At 36.2% G+C, this 14,340-nt stretch overlaps 1 protein-coding gene across 1 annotated transcript; it reads right to left on the reverse strand.

Moving 5' to 3' along the window:
* Window positions 1–4,036: 4,036 nt before the first annotated feature.
* Window positions 4,037–5,310, reverse strand: LOC140513191 (phosphoglycerate kinase 1-like). Its single transcript, XM_072622602.1, has one exon. The coding sequence runs from the start codon at window positions 5,288–5,290 to the stop codon at window positions 4,037–4,039; it is 1,254 nt and encodes a 417-aa protein (XP_072478703.1). The 5' UTR covers window positions 5,291–5,310.
* Window positions 5,311–14,340: the final 9,030 nt, after the last annotated feature.

The following is a 14,340-nucleotide window of genomic DNA, read 5'->3' on the forward strand; positions in this document are numbered from 1 at the left end:
GAGAAATCATAAGGGACTTACTAAAATTCAACTGTTTACATTCCTACATGGAACGATAATATTTGTAAATCTTGAAACTTTTTTCAGTATCTGGGTAGTTGGTGGAATTACACACATACACACACACACACACACACACAGAAATAGAAAGCACAGGGTGAGTGGAATAGGATGGGATCATATCTAAAAAATGAAATTAAGGGATGAGAGAGGAATGTATGGGGAGGAGAAAGGCAAAAATGGAATGGGGCAAATTATCTATCATAAAAGAGGCAAGAAAAAGAATTTTCAATGGAGGGAAAAAGCGAGGAGGTGAGAGAGAATATGTGAATCTTACTCTCACCACATTTGATTCTAGGAAGTAATAAAATGCACATTCATTTTGGTATGAAAACCTAACTTACAATACAGGAAAGTCGGGGAGAAGGGGATAAGTAGCATGGAGAGGATGATGGAAGGGAGGGCAATGTGAGGAGGGAGCAATTAGAAGTCAACAGTCTTGGGGAGGGACAAGGTCAAAAGAGAGAATAAAAGAAATGGGGGGCAGGATAGGATGGAGGGAAATATAGTTAGTCTTTCACAACATGACTATTATGGAAGTCATTTGCAAAACTACGCACATGTGGCCTATATTAAATTGCTTGTCTTTCCAATGGGGATGTGTGGGGAGGAAGGAAGGAAGGGAAGTTGGAGAGATGTTAGAAGGGAGGGCAGATTGGTGATAGGGGTAATTAGAATGTTTGGTGTTTTGGAATGGGGGGAGGAGAGAGATGGGAAGAAAATTTGCAAAACACTTCCATAACAGTCATGTTGTGAAAGATTAACCATATTTCCCTCTCTCCTGTGCTGCCCTCCATTTATTCCATTCTCTCCCTTGGCAATAGTATTTTCTCCTGATTTTCCATTCCCCAAATATGCCATCCCTTCTATTATTCTCCCTCTCCTATCTTCTCTCCCCACCTTCCTTCATGGTAAGATAGATTTTCATACCCATTTGAAGGTGTTATTTCCTTCTTAAACCAACTCCAATGAGATTAAGCCTCACTTGTTCCCTCTTACTCTCCCTCCTGCCTCCATTGTAAAAGTTCTTGTCTTTTTTTAATGTGAGACTATCTTTTATGTACATATGACATTCTACCTCTCATGTTTTCTTTCTCTCAGTACATTCCTTTCAACACTTAATTTTATTTTTTAGATATCCTCCCTTCATATTCAGCTTACATTCATGCACATATTCTTATATAATATACACTTCCATACACACACAAATACACATATGTGTGAGTATAAATATATGTGTGTTTGTACATATATACATATATAGGTGTATATATATGTGTGTGTGTGTCTGTGTGCAAGTGTGTGTATGTGTGTGTGTGTGTTCTCTCTAACTAACCTAATACTGAGGAAAGTCACACGAATTGCAGATATCTTCTTAAATTTTTTTCCTTTCTGTTTTATATCTTTCCATTTAGGAATGTAAACACTTCAACTTTAGTGAGTCTCTTATGGCTTCTCTTTACTGTTTACATTTTCATTCTTCTCTTGATTCTTGTATTTGAAAGACAAGTTTTCTATTCAGCTCTGGTCTTTTCAAAAAGAATGCTTGGAAGTCACCTATTTCATTGAAATTCCATTTTTACCTCTGAAGAATTATATTCTGTTTTTCTGAGTGTGTGATTCTTCATTTTAATCCTTGCTCCTTTGACTTCTGGAATATCATATGCCAAGACCTCCAATCCCTTAATGTAGAAGCTGCAAAATTCTGTGTTATTCTGGTTGTATTCCACAGTACTTGAATTTTTTTTTTCTTTCTGTCTGATTGTAATATTTTTCCTTAACCTGGGAACTCTGGAATTTGGCTACAGTATTCTTAGCAGATTTCCTTTTGGGATCTCTTTCAGGAGGTGATCAGTGTATTCTTTCCGCTTCTATTTTACCTCTGGGTCTAGAATATCAGGGTAGTTTTCTTTGATAATTTCTTGAAAGATAATATGTAGGATCTTTGCTTGATCATGGTTTTCAGGTAGGCCAATAATTTTTTAATTATCTCTACCGCACCTGTTTTCCAGGTCAGTTATTTTTCCAATGAAATATTTCACATTGTCTTCTATTTTTTCATTCCTTTGATTTTATTTTATAATTTCTTGTAAAGTCATTAGCTTGCATTTCCTCCATTCTAATTCTGAAGTAATTATTTTCTTCAGTAAGCTTCTGTACTTCTTTCTTCATTTGGTCCATTCTACTTTTTAAGGGATTCTTCTCCCCTTTGACTTTCTGAACCTCTTTTGTCATGTGGTTTAGTCAATTTTTAAGGTGCTATTTTCTTCTGCATTTGGGGGGGGGTCTTCTATAGCAAACTGTTCACTCATTTTTCATGATATTTTTTTACCGTTCTCATTTCTCTTCCAATTTTTTCCTCTACTTCTCTTACTTGCTTTTCAGAATCCTTTTGGAGCTCTTCCATGGTGTGAGACCATTTGTTATTTTCCTTGGAGACTTTGGATTTAGGAGCCTTGACATTCCATTTTCCTCTTGTTATATGCTTTAATCTTCCTCATCAAATGAAAATACCTTTTCACAAATTAAGTAATCTTCTATGATCTGATTATTCCCTGTTGTTTGCTTATTTTCCCAGTCAATTACTTGACCTTTGAGCTCACGCTTTCTTAAGAGGAGATTGTACTACTCCCAGTTTCAGGGGTTTTGTCCAGCTCTTTTCTCTCTCGGGATGTGTAAATTCTCAGTTCCTCCAAAGTAGTATGATCAAAGGAGAGGTGTTTACTTCTCTCTTAGTCTGCACTCTGGTCTATGAGGAAACTAAAGCACTCTTTTCTGCCCTAGAATTGTGAATAGGATTCCCTCTCCACAGCTGCCACCAGCTCTGACACACCAGCCTTCTTCCTTGCCCCAGAATCACCACCCAATACTGTGACCCAGATCAGCTACTGGATTTCCCCACTGTCTGTAGGATAAGTACTCCAGAAGTAGCTGTCTCTGCAGCAATGGCAGCCTCTGTCCTGTGGCTGAGGTTTGAGCCAGACCAGATTCCTCTCTCACCCAGGTTGGAGAGCTTTCCCATTGACCTTTGAAACTGCCTTTGGCATTTGTGAGTTGAAAAGTCAGGAAACCCTGGTGCAGTGACTCAGGACCCTGAGGCCTACTCTAGTCCCTACTGTGCTGACTAGGCCCATACTGGGTTGAGCTCTGCTCTGACCCTGGTGCTATAGATCCTTCCTTTGGGCCTTCCAGATTGTCTTGGGCTGGGAATCTATTTCACTCTGGTATTTTCTCGCTTCTCTTGCTCTTGAGTTTCTTTAGAGTCATTTTTTACAGATATTTTGAGGGATTTTAGCGGGAGAGCTCAGGTGGTTTCCTGTTTCTACGGCACCACCTAAAAGAATATTTTAAAAAAACAAAACATAATATCATACGAAAATTTAGGAAACATGTCATACTTAGAGTCAAATAAACAACATTAGGATTTCATAATTCTAAAGACTGGGAATCAAAAAGTTGAATTTCTAGGTATTTATTTATTTCTTTTTGAGCTGGCACTTTTATGAAATGTTTATTTAACAGGTCAACCTCCCCCCCCCCAAAACTGGAGCTTCTTCTTGTTTCCATACTGTGTGTGGGTAATGACAAAAACAGCTGCTAAGAAAGCTGAACAGAACAGACTATTTCAAGAGAGTATGGCTAACAGAGGCTTTAGCTTTGATTTTTCTTTCTAAAGGCAAAATATAAATATAAATAAATATATATATGTATATATATGTATATATATATATTCTACAGATCACAACAATGGTTTAGACGCACTAAGGAAGTTCAAGTGAGATCTGACAACAGGCACACCCAGAAACCAACAAGGTGAGTTGAGCTGCTTCTGGGGCTCTCATTGCCCCATCTTCTGGCCATTGGTTGAGTCTTGAGGGAGAAACTTGCCTAATGCCAAGGAAAGGGACTGGAAGCACTGCAGGGTCACGTTGGAAGGGCTGTGCACAGGAACCGGCAGGCAGTAAAGTGGCGTCCATTAGACATTGCTCAGGGCGGCCACCGCAGGAAGGACTTTGCCCTCCAGCAGCTCCAGACTGGCACCACCCCCAGTGCTCACATGGCTGACTTTGTCCTCAGTGTTCCATTTGACACAGCAAGTGGCAATATTCCCACCACCTATGAGAGTGATGCAGCCCCTCTTGTTGGCCTCCACCACATTATTCATTAGCTCTTTGGTTCCTCGAGCAAAGGTTTCCCACTCAAATACTCCAACAGGTCCATTCCACACAATCTGTTTGGCCCAGGCCATGGCTTCTGCATACTTCTTGCTGCTCTCGGGGCCACAGTCCAAACCCATCCATCTGGCAGGGATGCCAGAGGCCAGTGTGGCTTGGCCAGTCTTGGCATTTTCATCAAACTTGTCTGCTGTGACGAAGTCAACAGGCAACGTGATCTTGATGCTGTTCTTCTCAGCCTTGGCCATCAGGTCCTTCACAATCTTGGGCCCCTCTTCATCAAAAAGAGAAGTTCCAATCTCCATGTTGTTAAGCACCTTGAGGAAGGTGAAACCCATCCCACCACCAATGATCATCTCATTGACTTTGTCTAGCCTACTGTTGATCAACTGGATTTTGTCAGCAGCTTTAGCTCTGGCCAAAATGGCCAGGAAGGACCTCTCAGGGCTCTCCAGAGGCTTGGCAAAGTAGGTCACCTCCTTTTTCATGAGGAAACCATGTGCCTTCTGGGGCAGATTCACTCCCACTGTGGAACTGTGGGCACGGTGAGCAGTTTCAAAAGCATCGTTGACATAGACGTGCCCCAGCTTGGAGAGGGATGCTTGGAAGGCTTCCATTTTGGCTGGTTCAGCTTTGATCTTGTTCCCAGAATCATCTTTGCCTTTTCCTTCTTCTTCTACATGGAAGCGAAGATTCTCCAGCAAAATGATAGAACCATTAGGTGGGTTAGCACAGGCTTGCTCCACTTCTGGACCCACACAATCTTTTAGGAACACAACATCTTTGCCCAGCAAGGATTTGAGCTCTGCAGCCACAGGCTCCAAGGAATATTTGTCAGGCATGGGGACACCATCAGGTTGGCCTAAGTGGCTCATCAGAACAACAGACTTGGCTCCATTATCCAAGCAGTAATTGATGCTAGGAAGAGCAGCCTTGATTCTCTGGTTGTTAGTTATCTCTTTGTTCTTCATAGTAACATTAAAATCCACCCTCGTGATGACCCTTTTCCCTTTCAGGTCCACCTTGTCCAAGGTCAGTTTGCTGGAAAGAGACATGTTGGCGGTGAGGAGAAGGCGGGCTCCAAGGGGCCGTGGTGGGCGGCAGCGGCGGCTGGAGCTCGGCTTGCTGGAGTTAGGAAGAGCTCTGCGCACCAGGGTCAGTGCCTACTGCCAATATTTATTTATTTTTTTTTAGATTGTAATTTTTAAGAAATATTTTTCATGAAAAAAGAATACATCATTAATAGCTGGTCACATCTTTTCTTAAAATGACGTTTTCTTTTAAGAGCTGACCATTTCCCTTTAAAAAGTGAAGAAAGAAGGCAGAGTTAAAACCAAAATTTTCTTTTAATGCTGTAACTTTCAAGGTTGTGATTTCCCTTTGATCAAACACATTTTTGATTATTTATTTCCCTTCAGAACACCTGACATCTCAGCTAATGAATTGAGGAATAGTCTTCCAGTCAACATGATTTAGCTTTTGGAAACATGGTATCAAATATTATTTTGAGAATAACTTTATTTTCTTCATTGTTTATTCAGAAATGGTCACTTTCAGCAATGACTTTGATGTGTATATAAATTTATATTTCTATGAAAGTTCATATATCATTAGTGTTAATATATTTCAAGAGTTTTTGCACAGTCAACAAAAAAAGTGAATTCCTTTTGAAAGCTGAAACAGTTTACCACTTCTTCCAAATGTAGAGTTCATGAATATGTAAATACTTGTTTATTGCACTTAGGACCCTTTTTTTCTGAGATCTTTAATTATCTGAAAGGAGGTGAAATGCACAATAGCCTAGACTGCATTTTATTTCTGAGAAAATAAGGCTTCATATAAATAAAATATAAATACAAGGGAGATTTCTAAATTCTGATTTAAATACACCAGTTGAAGCTTCCCATAGTCAAAGTTGAAGGGTGAGCAAATGAGAGGAATTTGTATTCTGTCCTTGAACCTGGAGGAGGTAGGCTCTACTTGTAATTTGTTACTTTATTTAATCATACAAATCAATTAATAGCCCTTTGCCTCCTTTGTACACTACGCTAAACAAGACATACTTCAGAGGATCATTAAGGTTTTGATATATCAGTGGATCCTGGTTGCAACTGAGATGAACACTCCTTCCATCTGTCCATTATAATAATTACTGTGTACCTTTTTATTTTCTGCAATTCTGCTCCATGTTTTTTCTATAAATCTTTCAATACTTTACAAAGGATCAGTCATAGAAGTCTTCATCTGAGAAACTTTTTAGTGTTTTGTGAAAATTATTATAACATCTGAACTATTCAATTGCTTCCAGGTAGACAGCCATAAAAATAGACAATTTTCTAAGTTTTGAAAATTGTTCATATTTATAATATGGATTTTATTGTATAATTTGTTATTTACTGTATAAATTGTCACTTACTTCAAAACATGTCAATTCATATAAGTCTTTCTTGGCTTTCTTATTACAGAGAGAGAACCCTGAAGAAAGAGAGACTCCAAGAAGAAATCAACATTTGGAGGTTCTGGCTCTTCAAGAATGTTCCCGTTTCCAGGTTGTCACATGAGATATTTTGAGCAATTTCTCCTTAGGTGACATTGAGCACAGTTTAAGTTACAAACAATAAATTTTGCAAGGGGCTAGGACTTTCCTATCAAGGAAATGTTCCTTCAAAAATAAAGGAAAACAAACTCAAATAATACAAGATTACTCCAGAGTTAGTAGAACTTAGAGAAAGACATGCAAAAAGATATTTGAAAAAGCAGTTACTCAAACCAAGATAACACTCAGTGTAAAACTGAGTGTAATCTTGAATGAAAAAACGGTTGACTAGCCAAAGAGAGAATTTGATATATTCCTACAAACAAAAAAGGTGAGCTAAATATCCTCTATGTGAATGTCTTCAAAGAAAAATTCAATGAAAGTAAACAAAAACAAATTCATTAATAAAATCAAGTAATCAAATTATTCTTTTATGATTATAGACTATTGAAATGTAATCTGTGTGAAAATATGACTTGTCTAAATATAAAATTGTGGCTCTTTGTTGGCAATGATCTGAGTTGTGACCTGTGTCAATAGAGAGAAATGGAGTTTCTTAAGGGCCACTCCTAATATGCTAGAACACTAGCTGTGAGGAAAAGGCAGTCATGAAGCTGGAGTACTGATACTGGGGATTTTCTTTCAGTCTAGGTCTAGAATTATCTATCTGTTCCTCTTATACATTGGGAATCTAAGAGAGGATAGGTTCAGAACAAAATCTATTTTACTAGTTGTCTTTAATAGGGCAGTTTGTTCCTTGCATACTCTCATTAATTTAGCTCTTCCTTCCCTTTTAAAATTAGTTACACACACAGAATACAAAGAAACATTAAATAAGCATATTTATTAAAGCAAAACAATAAACAGAAATTAGAAATATTGTACCCATTAAAAATATACCAAAGAATACATAAGAATAAATGAGTGCTTTAGCTGAGACAGAGATTCCAGCTTGAACCAGGAGGGGAGGGAGAGAACAATATTATTCAAAGGACATTCATTTTCATCAGTCTCTAAAATTTCAAGAAAATCCACGTACATAATGGAATCAGTCTTTCTTGGATGTCTGCCATCCCAAAGTCTGCCTATCTGTCTGTCTTTGTGTCCTCTCTTTCACTCTTCCTTCTCTCTGTCTTCTTCTTCTTCTTCTTCTTCTTCTTTCTTTCCTTCTTTCTTTCTTTCTCTCTCTCTGTACATTCTAGATCTCCTTCTTGTGTTTCTTCCTCTCCATCAGGTTTCTGTGGTTTACTTGCTTTTCCCAAGAATCCCTCTAGTATCAGCTCGATAAGTCACTTACGCAAAACCACAAATTCTTGTTCAGCATCCTTTGGTGAAAAACAAATAAATAAATCCTTTGATAAAAGCCATTTACAGTTCAAAATGATATGAAGTGGAAATTTGAGGCAGATATTAAAAACGGGGTTCATGAAGAACAAAAGGATGCTACAGTGTTAAAGATTTAAGGAAAATAGAGATTCTAGACAAGGGAAGGGTAAGAGCTGAATTAGTACTCTGTGGACCAAACCTCATCCTCTTTCCTCCCCACTAATATATCAATACTACAGTAAGGAACTCCACAGATGAAGAAAGGGCAGGTAAAAAAGAGATAGGAGCTATAACTACACTCCAACTATATCCAAAATTAAGCAGCAAAGGAAGAAGATTTTCTTCAGTCTATTACAAAGAATGAAGGGGAAAAAGGATAAAAACAATTTAAAGGAATGGACTAAGATGGTGGATGCCAAAGGGTTATACAGGAAAAGGAAAAGAGACCACTAAAGAATAATGCCATGGAGGGAAATGTATTCTGAGATAGGTACTTTATAATGGGTTTTGTCTGGAGGTAATTTGCACATTATGAGGTCTTATTCTCAGAAAAAAGATTTACACCTCCCTAGAATGAATCTCATCCAGAAAGGGGAATTTGTGAAGAAGAAAATTCGTTCTGAGGAACCAAATATCCAGAATCTCAAGGGAAGAAAGAGAAAATCATACATCCTAAATTTTCATTATACTATGAAGAAGTAATCATCTGGTCAGAATGTAGAAACATGGGTCAGGGGAAATACTAGATAAGGAGGAATTAAATAATTGAAGCAAACAATCTGGTATTTGATAAACTCAAGAAACAAACTATTTAAGAGACTAGCAAAAAGCTTCTGAGAAACCTGAAAAACAGTTGGACATAAGATAGGTGCATACCAACCTCTCATATTATAAACCAAAATAAGCTCAAACTTGCTTCCTTAGAGAGAAAGGTGGAAATGGGAAAAAATACATATGTACACAAACATATGCAAAATTCATACATTTATATAGTTTTTTATGTGTACATATTCATGCTTATATGTGTGACACATGTGTAAGTTATATATAATATGTGTGTTTGTGTGTGTCTGTGATTCCTCTAAGTTATATATACACACATTAATACACACATACATTTACAGGGTATGTTTACACCTCTTCATTCAAATACAACCTATAATTGAACTATTCATGTAATTTAAGGTTAAGTATAGGTTAGCTATCTATCTAACACAGGCGAATTCACTTCAATAACAATAGTGAAACTTACTAAAATCACCCTCTGTGTATAAGGAATACAGAGCTAGTACTGGAATACAAAAAAAAATGAAAAGGAAGTGAGCTTCTCATTAAGGAACTTATACATAACTGTGAGATATAAAATGTAAAAATGTAAGTCAGTAAAAAATAATTCAAAGAGGAAGAGAAAAATAACAAGTGGGGGTATTAGGAGCAACCTTGTTTGGAGGAAGTATATGTGTGGTATACACATATATGTGATACATGTATCATATAGTATACAATATGTACACACATATAAGCATGCACATACACACATGCATAGGTATTTATATATATATATACATGCTTTGTTATATGCACTCCCACACATAATCCATATGTTGATTTTTTCATTGAATTTTGGGAGGTTCCTTTCTTTTTCTTTTAAAAAGATTTGTTATAATGATTGGTGGATAAGGGGATGAGGATGATCTATTCAGAAATTATTGATGTAAAATCAAAAAGTATCAATAAATATAAATTACTTTAAAACCAAACCAAACAACGTGTTCCCAAATCTGATGAAGACTAATCTTCCTTTTGTACTTAATTTTGGGTCCAATTTATTTTTGCGATGATAGTAACTGTCTAAGATATAGGAACTAATGGACTAACCCACCCAATTTCATGTCATATGTGAATAACATATATTCTTCACTCATTTGGATCCTCCTGTGAAGATTGTTAACCTATCTATCTTTCAATGGCTATGGCACTAGTACAGGAAACACTACAGAATACCAGATTTTGACAGAATCAGTGCAATGTAATCTGTAATCAAATACCTCACCATCTATTTATAGGGATCCCATTTTCACTTTGCAAAGCACAGCTTTAATGGCAATGGTGAGCACCTAAGTAGATTACGTGCCTGTTTTTGTTTTGCTTCACACTGATAATCAAACAATCATTGTAGGCAGTTATCTGTGCTTACAATTTATTGCATCAATCTGAGTTTTAAATATTGAATGCAAGAAATCTTGTTGAAGGTGAACCTTTAGAGATTTTTATGCTATATTGAGTCATTAAAAATTAAAAAAAATACTTTAACACAAAGGGTTTTGTATTCTCTACACATCTCAGATTAATTGACTACAAAGACGGATTTGTCTATAGAAAATCATTTATAGAAAAAAAAAAACTTTCACATTCCTTCTCTGTTTTTTGTATATCTAAGATATCCTTAATACATGCATTCTCATAAAAGTTTTAAAGAGAGAAGAAATGAGAATTAATAGTTGCTGATATCTTTTTTGTTGTTTTTTATTGTAGTTCTGTTTTTCCTATAAACTTTCCACGATTTTTCATAGTTAATAGAATAAATTGAAATATCATAAGTTAAAACATGCTCTCCACCATGTTCTAGATGTTGACAAAAGTAGTATAGTTTATTTTTAAAATACATATAACTGTGACAATAATTCAGAGAGGAAAATCAGCCTTTGTCTACTCTTTAAAATAACATCCCATCTCTCACCTCCATGGCTTCCTAAGTGACCTTCTGTTCTGCTATTCAGCTCCCTGTCAACCCTACCTTTTATCATCCCTAGCTACTTTAAATGTTTTCCTCATATAGCTCCTACTAGACAAGGCCACTCCTAATTCCCCCACTTAATATTATTCTCTTCCTCTCTAAATTATTTTCTATTGATTCACTTTTTTTACGTGTTAAATTTCACAGGAATATATAAGCTGCTCAAGGTCAAGCTCACTTCAGTTTTGTTTTTTATGTTCCAGCACTAATTCTATATTTCTTGCACACAGTTGGTGCTTTAATAAATTTCTGTAGTTGCTGTTGAAGTTACTTTGCTCATATTCAATAGATAGTTAACCTGTGATTAAACCCTAAATGATATGAATAGTTCAATCATAGACTGTGTTTAAATGAAGAGATACAAGCATATAATGAAAATGGTATTTCCAGGAATATTAAGTTTGGAATAATCATCTTTTATTTGTAACTTTGGCTGCAGAGATAATGCATACATGTCATTAAAACAGAATTCAGAGGAGAGTTGATGATCTATCTCAGATTATGTTTTTGTTTTCCTTGAAATACCAATATGGCATTCAGTACAGGTTCCAACTTCCAAATTTTTGATTATGTCTGAGAGAAAAGTTTCTGACTTCTAGCCCCCAGGTAGCCACATTTCTTGGGAGAGACAGATGTTCATCTTGTTTTTCATCTCCTCTTGGATGATGCTGGAAACAATAGCTCATCTCCAAGTCTGTTCTTGGATAGTAATATCAACTGGCGTACATTCCCCTTTTGTAGGTTACAACTGTTCTGCTATCTTCACAGCTGATGACTGTGTATATTATTTATGATTCCTAAACCACACTCCACTCTCAGCCTTTGGGCAGATACACAAAACATATCTGCAAATATATCTTCTCTTTCTGAGACTCCAACCGATGGGCTATTATACTTGCCAATTTCTCCACATCTACTAAGTAAATATCCAATGCCACAGATGGGCCTTTTCACTAGACCTGAAAGGCTAAAAATGTTTATTACATTAAGAAAGTTCATTTCAGAACTTTGGACATCTATGGAAAATACTTTGCCCAAGCTCATACTACTCACAATGAAGATTTGTTAGTAGACAGCTCTCTCTGACAGCAACTGCTGTCAAGTCTAGACATTACCAACATTACTTAATGCTAAATGAGTATCTTCTAGAACAAGTACATGAGCACAAATGTCAGGGGTCTAACTTGGGGTCTCAACTACTTTGAAAATAAAGAATGTGAAATAGTAAAACAAAATGATTAGATATTTATGAGAGTATAAATAGCCTTTGGTATTATTTCCTACAAGCAAATTGCAGGCACCCTAAAACATAGTTGTTTCAAATGGTAAAATTTCTATTATGTCCAAATCACCTAATCAATCTAATAACTCTAAAGGTATTTAAATTAAACTATTATTTTTTTCACCTAAACCACCACCACACCACACACTCCTACACACAATATACAAAAATTGCCTGGAGGTAACATTATCATGTAACATGAATTTTCTTCAGTAATATTCAGAACTATAGTTCTGGAGTAACTCAGAACATTTTTTTTTTTTTAGGAGTAGTTCATATGAATATTTGAACAAAGATCCAGCTTAAAAATAGATCATAGACTTAGAGATGGAAGAATCATAGGATCATAGATTTAGAGGCACTAATGTAGCTGAATGGATAGAGCACTGGGCCTTGAGTCAGAGACACCTGAGTTTAAATCCCATCTTAGACATTTACTAGCTGTGTTATCCTGGGAAAGTCACTTAACCTCTGCCTCCTACAGTTTGTTCAAGTATAAAATGGGGATCATAATGGCATCTAAATTAACCCCTTGCTTTCAGGATCAAATGAGGTAATACTTGTGAAGCACTATGCTTGGCACAGAGTAGACACTGTATAAATGCTTATTCCCTTCCTTTCATAGATTTAGAGGGAGAAGAAAACTTAGCGATCATTTAGTCTAATTCTATCATTATACAGATGAGAAAACTGAGGCCCAATATATTTGCCAAAATTCATACAGGGAACAAGTAACAGAGGTACTGTGTTAACCTAACTCTTGTAACTCTGAATTCAATACTTGAACATACCACAAAGACACTAAGTTGCATGTTTTGTTTTGTAGAACTTAATCACCTGATACCACAAAGGTGACTTTTTGAACCTATAAGTCACCAATCTGAATTATTGTAGGGATTTTTTACAACACAGATTTACCTAAAGTCCCAGTCATTTCAACTCCTATACCACACACACTTGTATATGCATACATGCACACACACACATACACACACACACTCACACACATGCACATCCTCCAGAATTCCTAGATGTTCTGTTATTTTGCAAAGAATTAAAAATGATATTAAAATTAGTAGAATGGTGCCTTTAATCTAAGGCAGGTAAAAGAAGCCTTACTAATATTCCCAAAGCAGTGAGGCAAATCAGCAGAACGGCAGCAAGGATTTTCTGTTACGTACACCTTTCTACCAGGCCATTCTGAAAGAACAAGTAACAATTAGAGTGAGGTCTATGACTCAGGGAAGAGAGCAAAGAAGCAAAAACTGACACAACCTTCACTTGAGAAATAGCAGCTATGCCAAATCTGTGCTACCTTAGAGCTTTCAAGTCTGCTTATATTATGTATATCGAAGGAAAAAAGAGAAAACTGAATGGATAAATTACTTCTGGATGTACAAATCATGACTTTGCAGATATACAAATAAGCAAATTATTACAATATTGAAAAATAAATTCTAAGAAGACCATATGTCCTATCTCTCTGACTGCAGACATTTGAGCAATAAATGACTTGTAGTTATATTGAGAGGGGTGGACAGGAGAGGGACAGATATTCTAGAAACTTATTTTTTGTACTTTCTCTTGGAATACTGAATCAGTTTTTTGTTCATCCATAGATTCAGTAAATAAAGGTTGATGTCAGAAGCTTAAAAAATACCACTAATGCAGATGCACAAAATTTAGTTTGATTATATAAGTTTGAAATAGGGATTTTTTTCCTTCCTTGTCAACAGTAATGAACGGGGGAAGGAGAGAAGGCACATATGAAAACAAAAGAAAATTGAATAAAATATATCAAATATTGCAAAAGTAATTAAATAGTTCTTACTGTACTTAATCCCCCTTTTCACTTTCCCTTATTCTTGCTTTTGTAAAACTGGAGACCCAATAAGTGATATTCCTCATAAAATTATTATTGGACCAAAATTGGGGAGGGGACTCTTTCTGCTCATGAAAATGAGCAGTTGTTTTCCATATTGAGAGATATAAGGGACTCTAGGATATCTAATCTAATCTCCTCATTTTACAGGTGAAGAAACATGACAAAAGTTAAGTGTTTGCCCCTAGTGACGTGTTAGATGTGGAATTTGAATTCCTGTCTTTCTTACTCCAACAGTACTGTTTTATCCTCTTTATTATTGCTAAAAACATAACACTTCAC

The sequence above is a fragment of the Notamacropus eugenii genome, chromosome 7 (genome assembly GCF_028372415.1).
Source record: "Notamacropus eugenii isolate mMacEug1 chromosome 7, mMacEug1.pri_v2, whole genome shotgun sequence".
In the NCBI taxonomy this organism is placed as follows: Eukaryota; Metazoa; Chordata; class Mammalia; order Diprotodontia; family Macropodidae; genus Notamacropus; species Notamacropus eugenii.

Excerpts from the sequence above, each read along its gene's own strand:
- LOC140513191 (XM_072622602.1), bottom strand. The coding sequence starts at position 5,290 with ATGTCTCTTTCCAGCAAACTGACCTTGGACAAGGTGGACCTGAAAGGG.